This window comes from Rhinopithecus roxellana, chromosome 12, assembly GCF_007565055.1.
Source record: "Rhinopithecus roxellana isolate Shanxi Qingling chromosome 12, ASM756505v1, whole genome shotgun sequence".
NCBI lineage: Eukaryota > Metazoa > Chordata > Mammalia > Primates > Cercopithecidae > Rhinopithecus > Rhinopithecus roxellana.
Window position 1 is genome coordinate 73,349,265 of NC_044560.1, and position 16,950 is coordinate 73,366,214.

The 16,950-nt window shown below is 34.1% G+C and overlaps 1 protein-coding gene across 1 annotated transcript; it reads right to left on the minus strand.

Annotated features, from left to right (window-relative positions):
• Positions 1–662: 662 nt before the first annotated feature.
• Positions 663–16,102, minus strand: LOC104670031 (probable ATP-dependent DNA helicase HFM1). The gene is given in 10 exon segments (XM_030942326.1): positions 663–732; positions 1,612–1,655; positions 1,657–1,764; positions 1,853–1,964; positions 5,053–5,143; positions 6,763–6,873; positions 12,715–12,818; positions 13,732–13,811; positions 15,661–15,776; positions 16,024–16,102. Coding segments are annotated over 10 exon segments (915 nt in total).
• Between the last annotated feature and the right edge of the window lie 848 nt (positions 16,103–16,950).

Consider the following 16,950-nt stretch of genomic DNA (forward strand, 5'->3'; position numbering starts at 1 on the left):
AAACATTGCTTAGGGTACCTATATAACACTTATCAATAAATGAATTTGAAATGTAATTCATTGGAAAAAAATATAAAATCTTTTTACTACAGTAAAAGTCAACATAAAGTTTTAGAATTCACGACATTGAAAAACAAGCTAAATGAAAACAACAATCTATACTGATTAATATTTCATTTACTGTTGCTCAAAGTTAGACAACAGTAGGTTCAAACAGCCATTGGATTCTTAAAAATCTTTAGTGAAACAAAATACATGGGAATAATATTAGTGATTAATCCATATAGTAAGCAGATTCATTAAGTTAGCATTATTTTGCTTTCATAGAATATTTTTCTTCTTAAGAAAACATAAAAATAAAATTTTACATTGGTTCTTGTCAAAATCCAATTAATAACCAAATAATTATTTCTAAGTGCAATAAGCCTTAACTTAAGGGATTACTGAAACAAAGCCACTGTAAAAGAGCTTTTCAAGAAGTTACAATATAATGGGAAAATAAATCAGTCCATATATTTTGTTGCAAAAGGTGAACAAAGCTAATCAAATTCAGGAGAAAAAACTCTGAACAATTATGAACTACCTTTTAAAAATAAAAAGTGTGCTTTGTGATTAGGTGTCTTTATTCTTTCTCTTATTAATATAAAAAGTATTTGTTTGTTTTAGAAAATACCATCAAATATTCCCAATAAAGACTTCATTTCATCAGTTTCATCATCAGGATGATACATACTGGGAGAAAGAAGAAAAAGTAAAAATAACTATTTTTAACACAATTTATTTAAAAATACACAATAAATAATACTAAATACAATAAAATAAATGAAGATTTCTGTGAAGTTAATGTATCAAATAAACTTCAGTATGCATAACTCTGTAGGAAGTCTGTTGGGGAAAATTAGACTTCATAAACTGCAAATGGTAGGAACTGTAAAGTTATTTCTTTAAACATATTGAAAAGTTATGTCATTTAATAAATATGTGAACAGCCTGGTCCAAGGGAAGTGGTGTTTACAACTAATTGATCATAACCAGTTACAAATTTCTTTGTTTCTTCTGCACTCCCACTGCTTCACTTGACTGGTCTTAAACAAAGAAAAACAAAACACTGTGAACAGGTCTCAAATCTTTTGACTCTTCAAGGAGACAGAAACTGCAACACAGTTTCCTTTTCTAAAATGGCTAGCAGTGGGGCAACCAATGAGATTTAATCTGACATTTTCATTGAACCTGTTGATTGTGAAATAACTGGTTAACTAAAATACAACTTCAAGTTTTGAAAAATTAGCTGATCTCATCTGGATTTCTCAATGACTTTACACTTTACAAAATTAACATACTGTATTCAAATCAGTAGAAGTAAGTTTATCAAGTCAATATAATGTTTGAATAAACAGCATTAAATATATGGGTTGTCAAGAACGGAGGTATATGATATTCGAAACATCTTAAGGAGCTTAGCTCACTGAGGCTTGAAAATTTTAATGTCTTTAATAAATAAAATATTCAGGCTCTAATCTTTAAAATGAACCAAGGAAAAAGGAATGCTGAATTTCTTTGTAAAAAGTTTTTTATTGATATAATCTTAAAGTGTCTTTAAAGAGTTCTTACCTGAAATCAACTTCCTTTTTACATTCACTGTTTCTAATTTTAAAAATCCACTTTTTTATAATTTGAAGAATTTGGGTTTTTTTCAGAGCAAGTAAAGCATAGCTTCTCAATCTCTGGTGACAGATTTTGTGGTTTTCTTTCTTGGAAATGATCCTACATTTGAGATAAAAAATAACAATCATTGAAAGTTTAAGCACTTGGGCAAAATTTAAAAGAAAAACAAAGAAGTGCTTCTTCTTACAAGAACGGCATTTTTGGCTTGTTGAGGTAATTTTGTCATGGAGGATGCACTGAACCTGGGCATAGCAGAATTTGATAAAGAAATATCTGACATCTTATGTGATGAAACAAAACTAAAAATTAAAATTAATTATTTGTAAAATATGTCAAGAAAAACCATTCTAATTTGGATCATAATGATTTTTGGGGAATATGATCAAAGTTTATCACATTTATCACAAAATACTAATGGAGAACTTGGTATATTTCCTTTCTTTTAGACCAAACCATAATTTATATATTCCAAATTAGGAAAAAATACTATTTTTAAGGGACTATAGAAATAATTATTCAACAATTTTCTTTAAAATTGAGTCTAATGCTTAATTGTCTATTACATAGAACCCTATAAACGTTTTCTAAATTTCACTTGCTTAACTTTTAATCTCCTTTCTCTATTCTGGTCTCACTGTAGACATCTCCAGTTATCTTCTTAGATAAAACTGTAGGCAAGAATTTACTCTGAACCTTCTGTATTAACTCATTCACTAAAACACATTTATTCTTCACTACCATATGCCAGATATTATACTAGAAGCTGAGTATGAAGTAATAAAGAAAAAGTCAGGGAGTTACCATGAAGCAGACAATGAATAAAAGCAAATATATACATAATTATAGATTCTACAATTATAAAAAGAAAATGAACTGGGTAATAGCATAAGAAATAATGGTGTGGAGCTATAAACCCATTTTTAAAAGATGATCATCAATGCATCTCTGATGAGGTAACCATTTAAGTTGACACCTGAAGGCTAAAATGTAACAGCCATGTAAGGAGCAATGAGCAGTGTGGGTGGGGACAGGGAAGAACCACATATACTGATAGGATTGGATCATTTTGTCTCTGACTAATAAATATATATACATGGCAAGGAATAAAAAAGTAAAAAGTGTATAAAAGAAAAAGCAGGCTAAGCACAGTGACAGTGGCTCACACCTGTAATCCCAGCATTTTGGGAGGTTGAGGTGCGAGGACAGCTTGAGTCCAGGAGTTTGAGACCAGCTTAGTAAACATAGCAAGACCCCCGTCTCCAGAAAAAAAAAAATTTTTTTAGTTAGCCAGGCATAGTGGTGTGTATGTACCTGTAGTCCCAGCTCCTTGGGAGGCTGAGGTGGGAGGATCTTCAGCCCAAGAGGTTGAGGCTGCAGTGAGCCATAATTATGCCACTGTACTCTAACTTAAAAAAATAAAAAAGCAAATCTCCTTTCCATCCCAAATCCTCAGGTCCCACAGGCCTTTTCCCCAACAGCAACTTCTACACCAGGTTCTCAGAGGGTTCTTGTTAGAATCCATTTTTAAACCTGCACATCTTCTGTTGGTCACTTCTAAACTCTTCCAAAATTATTTGTTGTTTTTTAAAGGTGTGGTGCACAAAACTGTTCATGTGCCTTGTTACCTTCCTCCTTATGATTTATCTACTTTTTGCTTCTGTACACCTACAACTTTGTCTCACTTGGATGTTTATATCTGTTTATTCTATGTGACTCAGAGTTTTAACCAATGAAACAAAGTGATAAAAAGACATATTTTAAGCAAATGTTTTGAAAAGCTATTCAATGATCTAAGAATCCTAACATGGAACAAGGGTGGATGAGCTCCTGGTCACTGGAACTGTCTTGGTAGAGGTGGCATGACTACTTGCCAGTGATGTTGAATGGTGATTCAAGGATCCAGTGAGAGGGAGACTAAACAATGCTTAAGACCCCCCTTAGCTCTGGAATTCTATGAAAACTATGAGTCTGTGATGCTGATACTAATGATCAGTAATGGCTAAATAACAGCAAAAATTCCAAGGGATACCACAAACTTAGTATTTTTTTAAAGCAGAGAAATAAATAATCCTTAAGTAGAAAATCAGACCCTGAAAAAAAGCTGTTGGTATTTCTTCTGATTTGAAAATTTTGGCTTTGGCCATAATTTCTCTCCCTTGACTTCTAATCAAGTCCAATATTTCCCAATGCATTTTGCATTTTTTGTAAAGATACTTCAAATTGAACATTTATAAAATTATGTTTTCCATTCTAAATCTCTTGTTTCCTATATCCTTAAATAACATCTACCTAGGTGCCATTATTCTTCCCTCTTCCTCAACTATCATATCCTATCAGTTGCCACAATGAATCTGCTCTATTTCTGAAATGTTTTAAAAATCCAACCCTACCTCTCTGTTCCTATCACTTCTGCCCTAGTTTAGGCCTCATTATAGTCTGTCTTTCTCATTGGCCACCATGCCTCTGGCAATCCCACGTCCTACGATTCACTCTGCATACTGCTGCTAGGATGATTTTTTAAATCAAATTGTTTTTCCTGTGCTTAAATATTTTGGATGCTTCCTCACTGCCTACCATACAGGTAAAAACTAGAGGGCCCTAGGACACATCTGGCCTACAGATATTATTTTTTGGAGGAGGGTGCCACAGATTACATCACATTTTTTTAAATTAGTTGTCAAAATTTAAAAATAATAAGATATCACATAAAATTTCAGATTCCTAGCTTTTCTTGAAAAATCAGAATATTTTATAACACTAGACTCACATTGCCTGCATAGTAACAACTGTTTGGAGCTGAGTAGTGGCTGCTTCCTTTAGATGGGACACTCTGCAGTTGGCCTTGGCCCACCAAATCTTGAAGGTATTTGGGTTTGCGACCCCTGACTGTCTGGGTACAGGATAGGTATCTAAGCGCAGCACTCAAAGCCCTTACAATAAGACCTCAGCAACAGAGATTATGCTGTGACCACACATACCACACTTTACTGATCTTTGAGACAGGATGCCTTTTCAAGCCTTATCCCTTTACAGATGCTTTCTTATACCTGGAATGCCTGTCCGCCTCTGTTCTAGTTGTCAAACTCCTATTCAGTTTTCAAGTCTTGTTAAAAGTGAAGGTTCCTGGGCTCCAGTCCCAGAGACAAAAATTCAGTAGGTCTAATGTGGGGCTCAAGAATGTGCATTTTTAATATGCACCACAAAGTGATTTTGATGCAGGTGGTTTTACAATAGCACTTTGAGAAACACACCTCTAAGATTAAGAGGGTTTAGGTTGGCTAATACCTTTTAGCATCTCTGACATCTAATACCTTGATCTCCATCTCCAACTATGTGTCAAGAGGATACAAAGTTGTATGTATTACAAATCAAAGTTCTAAAACTTGCCTGTTTGACATTTCTCTTTGGAATTTGCTCTTTGACTCTTGAAGGGGTAGCTTACTTGCCCTGGTACTTGAACTCAAAGTGTTTCCAAATCCTATGTGAAGAGATAACATTTTGAAACAAAATGCCAAGAAACAGCTGAATGAAGCTTTTCACAAGTTCTACAGTGCTGTCTCCAACAGATATGATCTGGTTAAGGAAGGAATGAATAATTCTCAATAACCTAATTTAATTTGCGTAGAAAAATTAGGGGCACAAAGCTAAGGGAGTAAAACTATAAAACATATAGGTTAGCTTACTAGTAACTATATTGAAAGGTCCTCAAGCCACCTGTGTTGTTGTAAAATACATAGTTGGTCTTTGACCCCTGTTTCTAACTCTACTGGGTTGGAAGACACCCAGCTGGTATTCACTGTGGAACTGACTGCTTGCTTGGTGTGTGGGGAAAAAACCCACAGACATTTGGTCACAGATGTCTTTTGGGCTGATCATGGTGTGAGACTGAGGAAAAACAGTTTGTGCTTTTCCACTCACCCTCATTATTTATATACTTACATTTTCATTCACATAAATGATCAAGTTGAAGTTCACTCAGTATTTTCAATGGTCTGCTCATAATCATTTAAAGTGCTCTATACATGAGGGAAAATGTCATTTATTGAGACTGATTTTCCCAGTGACAAAGCTATGCCCTCTTAGGACTAGGCTACCTCGAAGGATCAGTACACATTGCCTATTAACTTACAGTACCCAATGACATTTAAACTCGAGGTAGGGAACAGTAGTTGTCCAGTGATATACAAAATTGTGCCTAATGACCCCACATCATGGAGATTGTCCTGGCCTATTCTGTGAAGGTGGTCAAATCCTGTTCTTTTCAGAAGCAGTATTAGTTCTCTAGGTAATTCTAAGGCTCCCAAAACAATAACATTTCAACTTCTAACTGCTTCCCTTTGAAATATTCTTTTAAAAACATGAGGTGGGTTATAGTAAGAGGTATCTATAATTGTGGGAATACCAGTCTGCACTGAGAAGGCTGAGGGACTGATTTCTTTCTGTCAGCCCTAATGGGAGACAGTATCTCCATTGCTATCTTGTCACATACTTGCCAAGATTTTCAATTCTCTGTTTTAGTGAAATGGAGTAAATTTGCCTTTCACTCAAAGAGCTAATAAGCCTCATTATTTTGGGGTTGTATATGATTTAAATAGAATTTCTAGTACAGGATAAACTAATCCTGTTTTTTCTTATTTACTTATTTACTTCAAGCTGAAAATTTCATATTTCAACTAGAAATAAAAGTTATTTTCTTTGCAAGCAGATGAATAGTTTTAAAAACATATTTTTTTGTCCTTCATAAATATTAGCAGACCATTTGTGATCTTAGAATGGAGAACAAAATAGTCTGTTTCATGAGAGAAAATTGAATAAACAATTTGAATTGACTTTTACAAGAGATAGGAGCAATAGAATAGAAAGTGCTCATTTGCTACATTATCATCATGGAATAACCTTGATCTCTGTCCTTAGGGGGGAAATGTTCTGTGTAGAAGGGTCACATTTTCAGTTTTGTTAAAAATTACAATCTTAACAAACCAAATCTAACTAAACAAGCACACACAACAAAGGCAAAGAAACTTAGTTCCAGGAGCTGAAATGAAACATATTCAAAGAATTTCTAATAAAATGATTTCATGCTAAGTATGATTTTACCTGATATTTTTGTCTTCTCAGTATCAGTTGAAAAGCTAGTAACTTCTAAGTTTTCCTCATCAAAATCATCCCGAACTTCATTTCCCAATTCAAAGTTCACATTCAAAACTTCTGAAAATAGAGAATTGCTTTTATGTGCATCTGTCAAATTTTGATTTCCAGATATATGAAGACTTCTGTTGAAGAACACTGTTTGAGAGACTTTCTCATTTGAAGTTGTAGAATAGTTATATCTAGAAAAATCTGTTACGTGTATGTATAAAAGACTATAGGTACTTTTTAAACCACAAGCATCGTAGTCTATTGATATATCAAACACATCTTTCAACTACTAAACAGAGTTCTTGAGTAATAGTTTTCAAAAGCATTGTGTCAAGCATTGTTGAATACTGTATTCAGCCAATTCTATTAACTGTATTAAGTTGCACTAAATTTAAGTTTCAATAAATTTTTTAGGCAATTAATTTTTCCTCTTAATTCCCATATTAGAATAACTCTCCTCCAAGATTGGATTATAATAGTTTTTAAAATGGCCTTCTTCCTCCAGATCTTCTCCCTAAAGTTAATTTTCAGTATTGTTATAAAAAGTATTTGTACAAAATAAATAATATTTATTCTTCTCCTGCTAAAAAATCCTCAGTGTTATTCATTGTTTATAGCCTAGATTTAGAGCCAAACTACCTAAGTGAAAATTCCACCTTTCTATTAGTTGTGTGGCCTTAGACAAGTAATTCAAACTTCTTGATTCTGCAAAATAAGGCAACAACAGTACCTACCTCAAAAGATTGTTATGGGGGGCTAAATGCCTTTAGTTGTACAGTTTTACATAGTATTGTGCTAATAAATGTTTAATAGCTACCTCTACAAAAAGCGTATGCATATGTATACATATATAAGTTTATTATAATCTTTACTGATGTAAAGGCTATACAGCACACATTTTATAAATAACAGTAACATATATGGTATGCTTACATGTAAATTCCATATATCTAATTGATTCTCATTGAATGTTTTCATTAAGTTTTGCCACTCTTTTATCTGTAGTCAACCTATGGTTGCAAGTGACAAATGAATGTAGCTCTCATGTGAATGTTGTTTGATATTTTTGTTGACTCTAACAAGTAAGATGAAAGTATTAATAAAACAACAAAGACATCTGTTGGGATTTCACTCATTCATCATTGACTTAAGTAACTTCTTTCCTGAATTAGATAGTAATTTTCAAATACTAGAAGAATATTCTCTCAATTTTTTGTGTTATTCACAATGTAATGGCTACAATAGCAACACACGTTTGTTTAATCTACATGATTAAATTGTATCCCTCACTTTCTTAAGTCTAAATAATAAGCAAAACAATAAATCAAACCCAGATTGGTAGTGTTTGCTGATTCCTATGGTATAAATGTTTCCACCATAACTGATTTCAAGCTATTAATGTGACATAATTGAATAAGAAGTTGGGAAAAAATGCACGACGGCACCCTATTATATAGCATTTCTACCATATAGATAAATAACCTCAAGAACACAGATAACAGTAAAATACAGTGGAACAATTAGAAAGTGATGAGTTTTGAGTATTTTTGCCTTTGTTTTTAACATAATTTAATTAAGAGTTTATGTAATTAAATTTTTAATAATGGCTGAAAGATTCTTGAAAATTTAATAATCACCTCTCATAAGTCAGTATAAACTTGCTCCAGCATATCACTGAGTTTCCTCCACTTTAAGTATCCTCCACCAATTGATTTCTTCACCTGTCCAAACCCTTCTTTATTCTTCAACCGTACCTATAACTACAGTTCACATTATTCTACTTTTGTATGTTGATTTGCACACACTGAGACACACAATGTACTAAAAATGGAAGTTTGTACAGAGTGCAATGGGAATGCAGAGGAAGGAGGATCTAAACCTACAATGGAAGTGAGACATACTCTTCTAGGGGATACCACATGACAGACAGACTCCTAAGGTGATAGCATATGAAGGAAGAGTAGTTAGAATTTCAGCTTGATAGAGCTGTGGTTGTGAGGCAGGGCAAGAGGAAAGGGAACCTATGCCATGAAGGGAAAACACCATGTAAAAGACACAGCAATATGAGAGAACCGAGACTTTTGGGAGAACTGTAAGTTTTCAGGATTTCTGGAGCACAAAGTAGGAAAAGGCAGGGTCCACTGTGTCTGCACAGGTAGTTAAACGCTAGATCATGTTGAAGCTTATTTGCCATATTGAGGAGATTTTTTTGTTTTGTTTTGTTTTTTCCTTACAGGCAAAGGATAACTATTGAAGATGTTTCAGCAAAAGGTTTACACAACCAGATATGTCTGTTAGATCACCTGGAATATTATGGATTGAAGGATAATGAGACTGAAAGCAGAGAGAAAAGTAAGTTATTGCAGTAAAGAGAGACAATGAATGCTTAAGCTAGAGTATCAGCAGAAAGGATAGAGAGGAAATAACAAATATAAGAGATGTGCAGGAAGCAAAATAATTAAGATTTGGTGATTATTTACACATGGGGTGAGCCATTTAGAAGGACACTTTTTCTATCTTTAGCAGCTTAACAAAGAAAAGAGTTCATTTGCTGAGCTAAGGAAAAAAGAGAAGGTGCAGAGTGAGGTACAAAGAAGCCAGAGTTCAGATGCTGACATGTCTGATATGTTAACTGTTAGGTGGATATGTCCAGGAAGGTGATTATATAGGTGAATTTGGAGTTAGAAAGAAAGATCTAGATGGGAGATACAGACTTAGAAATTATCAAAACATAGTGATTAAAGACACAGGCTTGGGTGATATTGTATAGGAAAAGTTTTTGAAGTGAGAAGAATAAAAAGAAAAAAGAATACTTTTGCAACATCAACAGGAAGAAAAGCCCATGCAGCCTAAGAGGTAACAGGAAACCAACATAATGGTTTAATTGAAACCAAAGAGAGATTTCCAAATGAAAGACCAGAAGTATCAAATACTACAGAGGTCAAAGAGAGTAACAGTTGAAAATAGTTCACTGAATTCAGAACTTAGAAAGTCACTAAATGGCCTGAACAAAAACAATTTCAAAGGAGTTATACAGAGAAAATCCAAATTTTAATGAATAAAGAGGAACTAGGGTATAAGGAAGTGATGAGCATACTGAGTGTCAATTGCTCTTTCAATTAATTTTTGTTGTGATGAGAAAGCAAGAGATAGAGGGTATGGGGACTCTAGAATTCTGGTTTTTGTCTGCCTGGTATGCTTTCCCTTCTTTTAGTGGGAGTACCCTCCCTTTCCTTTGAAGAACCTACTTCTACAATTCCACTGGATCCTAGTAAGGCCATTTTTCATGGTGCCCTGCCTTCTCTGGGGCCACAGGTATACAATGACCCAATCCTCAGGTTACTGGGATTGATCAAGTGATAAACACATGACTCAAATGAGGCCAGTTAGAATGAGTTCTGGTCTGCCAAAACTAACAGGGAAGTCTACCTTTTTCCATTGAGGCTGCTAAACTGCTAAGATGAAAGTTAGGGGCTACCTGCCATATGAGAAACCCTATTTAAAAAGTAAAGCCAAGTAGCAACAGGCATAGCTAAAAGATTGAGAGAAAGCCAGAGGCATGAGTGCCTTGATTTAGCCAGAATTAGGCCAGATACTTTTCAGTTTACTTGAGACAATTGGTTCCTTTTCTTGTGCTTAAGTCATTTTGAGTAGAATTGCTATCATTTATAATAAAAAAAGTCATGACCAGCTAGATGAGGACATGAAGCTGAAGAAGGAAGAGACTTCAACATATTTATATGCTAAAGGGAAAGACACAGTGGAGAGGAAACAATGAAAATACAGGAAAAAGGAGATGGATAATGATCTTCTAAAGTCCCAGGGAAAGCAGGATTGGATAGAATTAAGATTACAGGAGTAGAGATATGCCTCGAGTGGAAGAAAAGATAATTTTTCTTTTAAGACAAATAGATAGTTACAGATGGATGCAGAGACAGGGAAATATATAGTTGAGGGGTGGGGCGAAAAGCTGAAAGAGTTCATATACTACTGGTTCAATTTTCAATTCTCCACTGATAACTGAAAGTCAATTTCACTTTAAAGAAATGGCATTGGGCTGGGAATCAAAAGATATGGAATCTATTTCTGGCCTTGACATTAATTAGATATGAAATTTTGGGGCAAGTCATTTAATCTCTTGGAGTCTTGGCTTCTTTCACTATAAAATGAGAAACTGCACAAGGTCCCTTTCAATTTAAGTCTTATGATTCAACATGCTTTCTTATATAATTTTTGACATTTTTTCTTCTTCCCTTTTTGAAATTGGAATACAGAAGATAAAAACTGCCATGCTTTTCAAAAACATTCTCAAAAGCAGTATTTGAATACATTTAAAGTATGTTTTGCCACCAAAGACTAATATGTGAAAAATACAATAAACATACTCAATTAACTGTTACTAACAGTACCAGAAACTATAACAGCTTTACATACATTATCTCATTTAATCCCAAAACCCCTAAAATATAACCAGATGAGGAATTTAGACAAAGTGGTTAAGTAGACTATGAAAGGTTACACTAAATGTCAGAGCTAGGACTTGGACAGATTGTTTTCAGACCCTGTGAACTTAACTACTACACCATACAGCTCCTTTTTTAAAAAAAAAAAAGTGGCCCACTCGATAAAACAGGGATACAGTTATTATTGGGTGTTAAGGTATCTACATGAGGCTTTAATATCATAATATAAATTGAATTTGGAATAGTGAGTGGGAAAAAAAAGCAGGAAAACCATGTAAATAGAACACAAAAGTAAGTAGAGGGAAGGATAGGTAAGCTCTTGTGTGCAGAAGGACAGGTAATAGAGTAGTAGAATAAGGAAGGAGTAAGTTAGAGGGCTAGATGTTGAACACAGATAAATATAAGAAGCTTGACAATTTTATACTTCCTATCCACTTTGTAATGATATCCAGGCTTTGAATAAGTTGGATAAATGCTCTGATTCTCCAGGTGAGATTAGGGAACTTTTCTTGATCTCATTATTGGGCCTAATAGGTGCCATGGTATCATAAGTGGTAGTAAATACTCCAGTCTTTGCCTCTGTAAAATTTTAAATTATGACTAGAGGAAAAAAAAGTTACAACATGAAGAAAAAAAATGATAGCATAAAGACAAGAATGTCAACAGAAGCCAATGCCAAACACATGAAATGATTTTCAGAAAACCCCAAGCTTACCATTTCTACATACAGCCACTTGAAGATGGATAGGACTGTCTCATGTTTTAACAGACTGCTATTAATAGCATTATTCAGGGAAATTATGCTCTATTAATTGCAGGAACCAGAGTAATGATGAACCAGGCAGTGTTGAATTTATATGTATTATCTCATTAATTTAATGACAGATAAAAAAGCAAATCCAGATTACAAACTAGCTATATCCCACAACCTAAGTTATATTCTCATACTAACATAGAATTTTAAGAATCATAGGTTTAAGAATTGGAGAGATATTAAAGGTCACCCAGTTCAACACCTTCATCTTAAAGTTAGGACTAAAGCCCAAAGAGATTAAATAACTTGCCCAAGGTCACATTGATATTTTGTAAAACTGGACTAGTTTTATAAACATAAAATTATTTTAAATAATTCTAACAATATATGAAGGTAATCATTCAGTATGTTAATACTCTATATACTCAAGGATCCCTTATTGGCTCAGATTTTTCTCATAGTATCTTTAAATTAAAATAGCATTATGTAGGAAAGAGATTAAAAAAAAATAGAGTAAGACCATCTGAATAACAGACCCAAGAATTTGAAAATGATTCAGTAATCTAAGAGAAAAATGTTGCCAAGTTAATAATTACAATAATTTCAGATGCTGGTGTTTCAATAACACTACTTGTCAATTCAAAGTAGTAATAAGCCATTTACTCTCTCAAGTAAGTGTCAATGGTAATTTACCTTTGTCTTGATATTCAGATGGTTCTTGTCTAACTTTTCCATAGATTTCAGGCTGATCCCACTGCTCCGTTATAGGAAATTCAGATATGTTTAAATATTCTGACCTTTATAAAGATAAAACCATAAAAAGTTAAAGAAAATATGAAAATTAAGCCTGAAAACTATTTATTCATATAAATAAAAATAATGATTTATTCATTTAACACTTCTGTGAAAAACTGGACCATGCTTGGGTAGCAAATAAACAGGTATTTAATGGAAGTGACCAATACTTAGTCTTCTTTTCATGCCCTTAGTTAGATAACAAAAGCCACGATCTCTAGAACTACTGCTGGTATCTATTCCAATGAGTCAGTTCCTGTTCTATACTAGTTGTTAAATATATTGAATGCCATTCCTGCATGTAGAATGCCCTTATCTGGAAGGGAAATTACATATATGATTGTCCTGTAGGCATCACGATACAGGAAAAGAACACTGAGTTACCATCTGAGGCCTTCTGCTTGCTAACTAGGAATATGAACTTCAGTTTCTCCATCTATACAATGGGACAAAAAATACCTCATTTTATGGCCATGTTGTTGTTTAAGTCAGAAAATATAATGCACGAATGTATAATTTTTGTATTATAAATGTGAGATATTATTAGCATGGACTGAGCTTCTAAATTGAAAGGTTAGACTTTGTATGCCAACATCATTTCCACTTTTAAAGTATACTCTTGTCACTTAGTTTATATTCCCTATAAAGAGAGAACCTAAGGGAATGACATAGGAGAGGTAGTTTCCTAGGGAAGAGATGATTTAATGAGTGTTATTTCATAACTGTAGAGTTCTAAATAAATTTAGGGTATCAAAGATAATGAAACCATTATGATGTTATTGCTTCTTTATGGAACTAAACGATAACTGTGATTTGATGGTAGCCAGTGACTATCTTTCCCTGAATAAATGGTTACCTGCAGGAACAGAGTTTATGATAAATATTTTACCTTAGATATTAACATTATATTTGTACCTCGATATACTAGGAAGGGAAGGTTTTGGAGTAAAACCAAACTCTTTAAGGTCCACACTTTGAGATTTACTCATCTGTATCTATTAATGAAACAAATGTAAGTATCAGCATAAGTTCAAGTATCAGTTTCACATCAATAACTTGTAACACATGAGCCAAACAACAAAATTCCTGGTGGTACATAAAGTCCCCAAATCAACGAATTAGGAGAAACTCAGGTTAGTTCTTGACTCGAATATTTCACTCAGGCCCTTCTTAAATGTTGGCTTTTTTTTTTTTTTTTTTTTTTTTTTTTTTTTTTTTTTTTTTTGAGATGCAGTTTTGTTCTTTTGCCCAGGCTGGAGTGCAGTGGTGTAATCTCAGCTCACTGCAACCTCTGCCTCCCGTTGAGGCAATTCTCTGCCTCAGCCTCCCAAGTAGCTCGGATTATGGTCACCCACCACCACGCCGGACTAATTTTTGTATTTTTAGTAGAGACGGGGTTTCACTATGCTGACCAGGCTGGTCTCAAACTCCTGACCTTGTGATCCACCCGCCTCAGCCTCCCAAAGTGCTGGGATTACAGGCGTAAGCCACCACGTCTGGCCTAAATGTTGGCATTCTTCATGGTTCTTTACTAGGTCTCTTGTTACACTACACTTTCTCAATCAAAGTTCTCATTTATTCCTGTGGCTTCAATTGTCATCTACATGTGAATGACTCTCAAGTCTCTGCTTCTAGCTCAGATCTCTCTGTCTCCTGATTTTCAAAGTTACATCCAACTGTCTGTAGGACATCTTTATCTAGATATCTTGCAGGTCCTCTAAATTCAGTGTTTCCCAAGTTGAACTTATCCTGTTCCCTATTCTGGCAAACTTGCTTTTCCTTCAGAATATCTACCCAAATGAGGCCCTACTTTTCTCCCAGTTGCTAATGCCAGAAAGCTGGGCATCATTTTTGACTGCTCCTTCTCCTTTGTCTCTTATAACCAACGAAGTAGCAAGGTAGCGATTCTACCTCTGAAAAATAATTTAATCTAGTCACTTCTCTCCATTGCTATGGCCACTACCCTAAACTAGGCCATTATTTTGCTTAGATTATTGTAAAAACCACCTAATGAGTCCCTTTGTTCCTACTCTATCATCCTCTAATCCTTTTTCTACATTGCAGTCAGAGTGACCTTTATAAAATACAATTTTGATCATGTCATTGGTTAAAACCTTTCATTGGCTTCTCAGTACTTTCATGATAAAGTCTAATTCCTTAAAATAGCAAAAAGGTCTGCATGATCTAGTTCCTACTTGCCTCTTCAGCCTCATCTCTCTCTACTCCTTTACCTGTAATTGAACCCTAGACATACTGTATTACTGATAAAGAGTTTACTTAAAGATCTATCTCTCTCTTTCTTTATTACCTCTGGACCTTTGTATAATCGCTATGCCTGGAATATTTAGCTATCCCTCCCTACTATCATTCTGGTGCCTGCCCCTCCATCCTTGGCTTATCCTTCAGGTCTCAATCACATCTATTAGGAATCTTTTCTTGATCCATCAAATGTGGATTGAGTACATTTTCTATCTAAACTTAAGTGTGTTGTACTTCTGTCACAGAATCACTCATCACACTATATTAAAAAAGCATGTTTACTTATTTGTATTTCTCACTCAACTACAAATTCTATGATTGAGAGTAAGACTGTCTTATTCATCACTATATCTTAGCACTTTGGCATATTCTTGGTGCTTAATGAAGATGAAAGGAAAGAAGAAAGATTTAGAAAAAAAGGAAGGAAGAAAGGGAAGATGGATTATTAATAATGGTAATATTCTTAGTCAAGTCCACAAGTAATTCTAAAGTACACTGTGGATACCTACCTAATTGATAGACAGAACAAAGAATATTTATATAAATTTAATTACAGAACAAAGGGAAAACGTTATTAAAACTAACCTTCAGACATTTAACTGGAGGAACAGATGAAACAGCGTTCCTGTTTCTTAAATCAGATAAATATGAAGAAATTGTTGACTCTTTAATTTCTGACTTCTGTGCAACACCAATTTTACCTATGAAAAGAAACTTCAGATTCTTTAGGTTAAACTTCAGATTTTATTCTTATAAAGTCAAATTTCTTTAAATTTTCAAATCTAGTATTTACCTTTTTCATGTTGCCCACAAAACAGAGAGAAAATTATTTGAGTTATTAAGTTGCATAATATAAATATCATACATAGATAATTGGGATGTCATTACTATCCACCAAAGACCTTTCAATTCTGAACACTTGAAATAAACTTGTTTTAAGGAACTCACAGCAGTCATGTCCACATGTATGTTTACTTTTACAAGGATGATTGCATTCTCGGTTCCCAGGTTTTTTGCTGGCAGTCATTCCTAAATTAATATAGGAAAAACAAACCTATTTGTCACTGCATTTATTATTGTTAATTTAATATAATTAATTTTTATCTAGTTTCCTTCCTTTCAGACAATACAAAAATATTGATTTTTATACTTCCTCAAGTGTTTTGTAATCCACATAATTTTTTTTTAAATAAAGAGATAGGGTCTTGCTATGTTGCCTAGGCTGGAGTGCCATGGCTATTCACAGGCATGATAATTAGTACTATAGTCTCAATCTCCTGGGCTCAAGAGATCCTCCTGTTTCAGCCTTCCAAGTAGCTGGGACTACAGGCACTTACCACCATGCCTGGTAATTTTTAAAACATATTTTCGATAAGTTAGTCCCTGCCCCACTATTAGTCCCAACAAGAAACATCGAGCCACCTACAAGCTTCTCTCGACCTCCCTGGTGTGTATAACCTCCCTGGTGTGTGTGTGTGTGTGTGTGTGTGTGTGTGTGTGTGTGTGCGCGAGCGCGCACGTGCGCGCATGCGCACGTATATATATAGACACTATATATATATAGACTATATATAGACACACACAGACATATATATATAATTTAATACTCTCAACCTCCATGGTATATATTTTCTATGTATGTATGTGTGTGCATATATATATAAAACATTATATATATATAAAACATTATATATATATATATAATGTTAATAGGGTCAAATATGGCCACATATCAGTAACTTTTATACTAAATGAGGTAAGAATGAGGGTGGAGTTTAAAAACACTTCTGCTGCTTTGTACTTAAGCCTGAAAAACCTGGAAAGAAGCCAACATCATGGCATTTTGATGGTACTGCTGACAGAAGTTAGTGAACA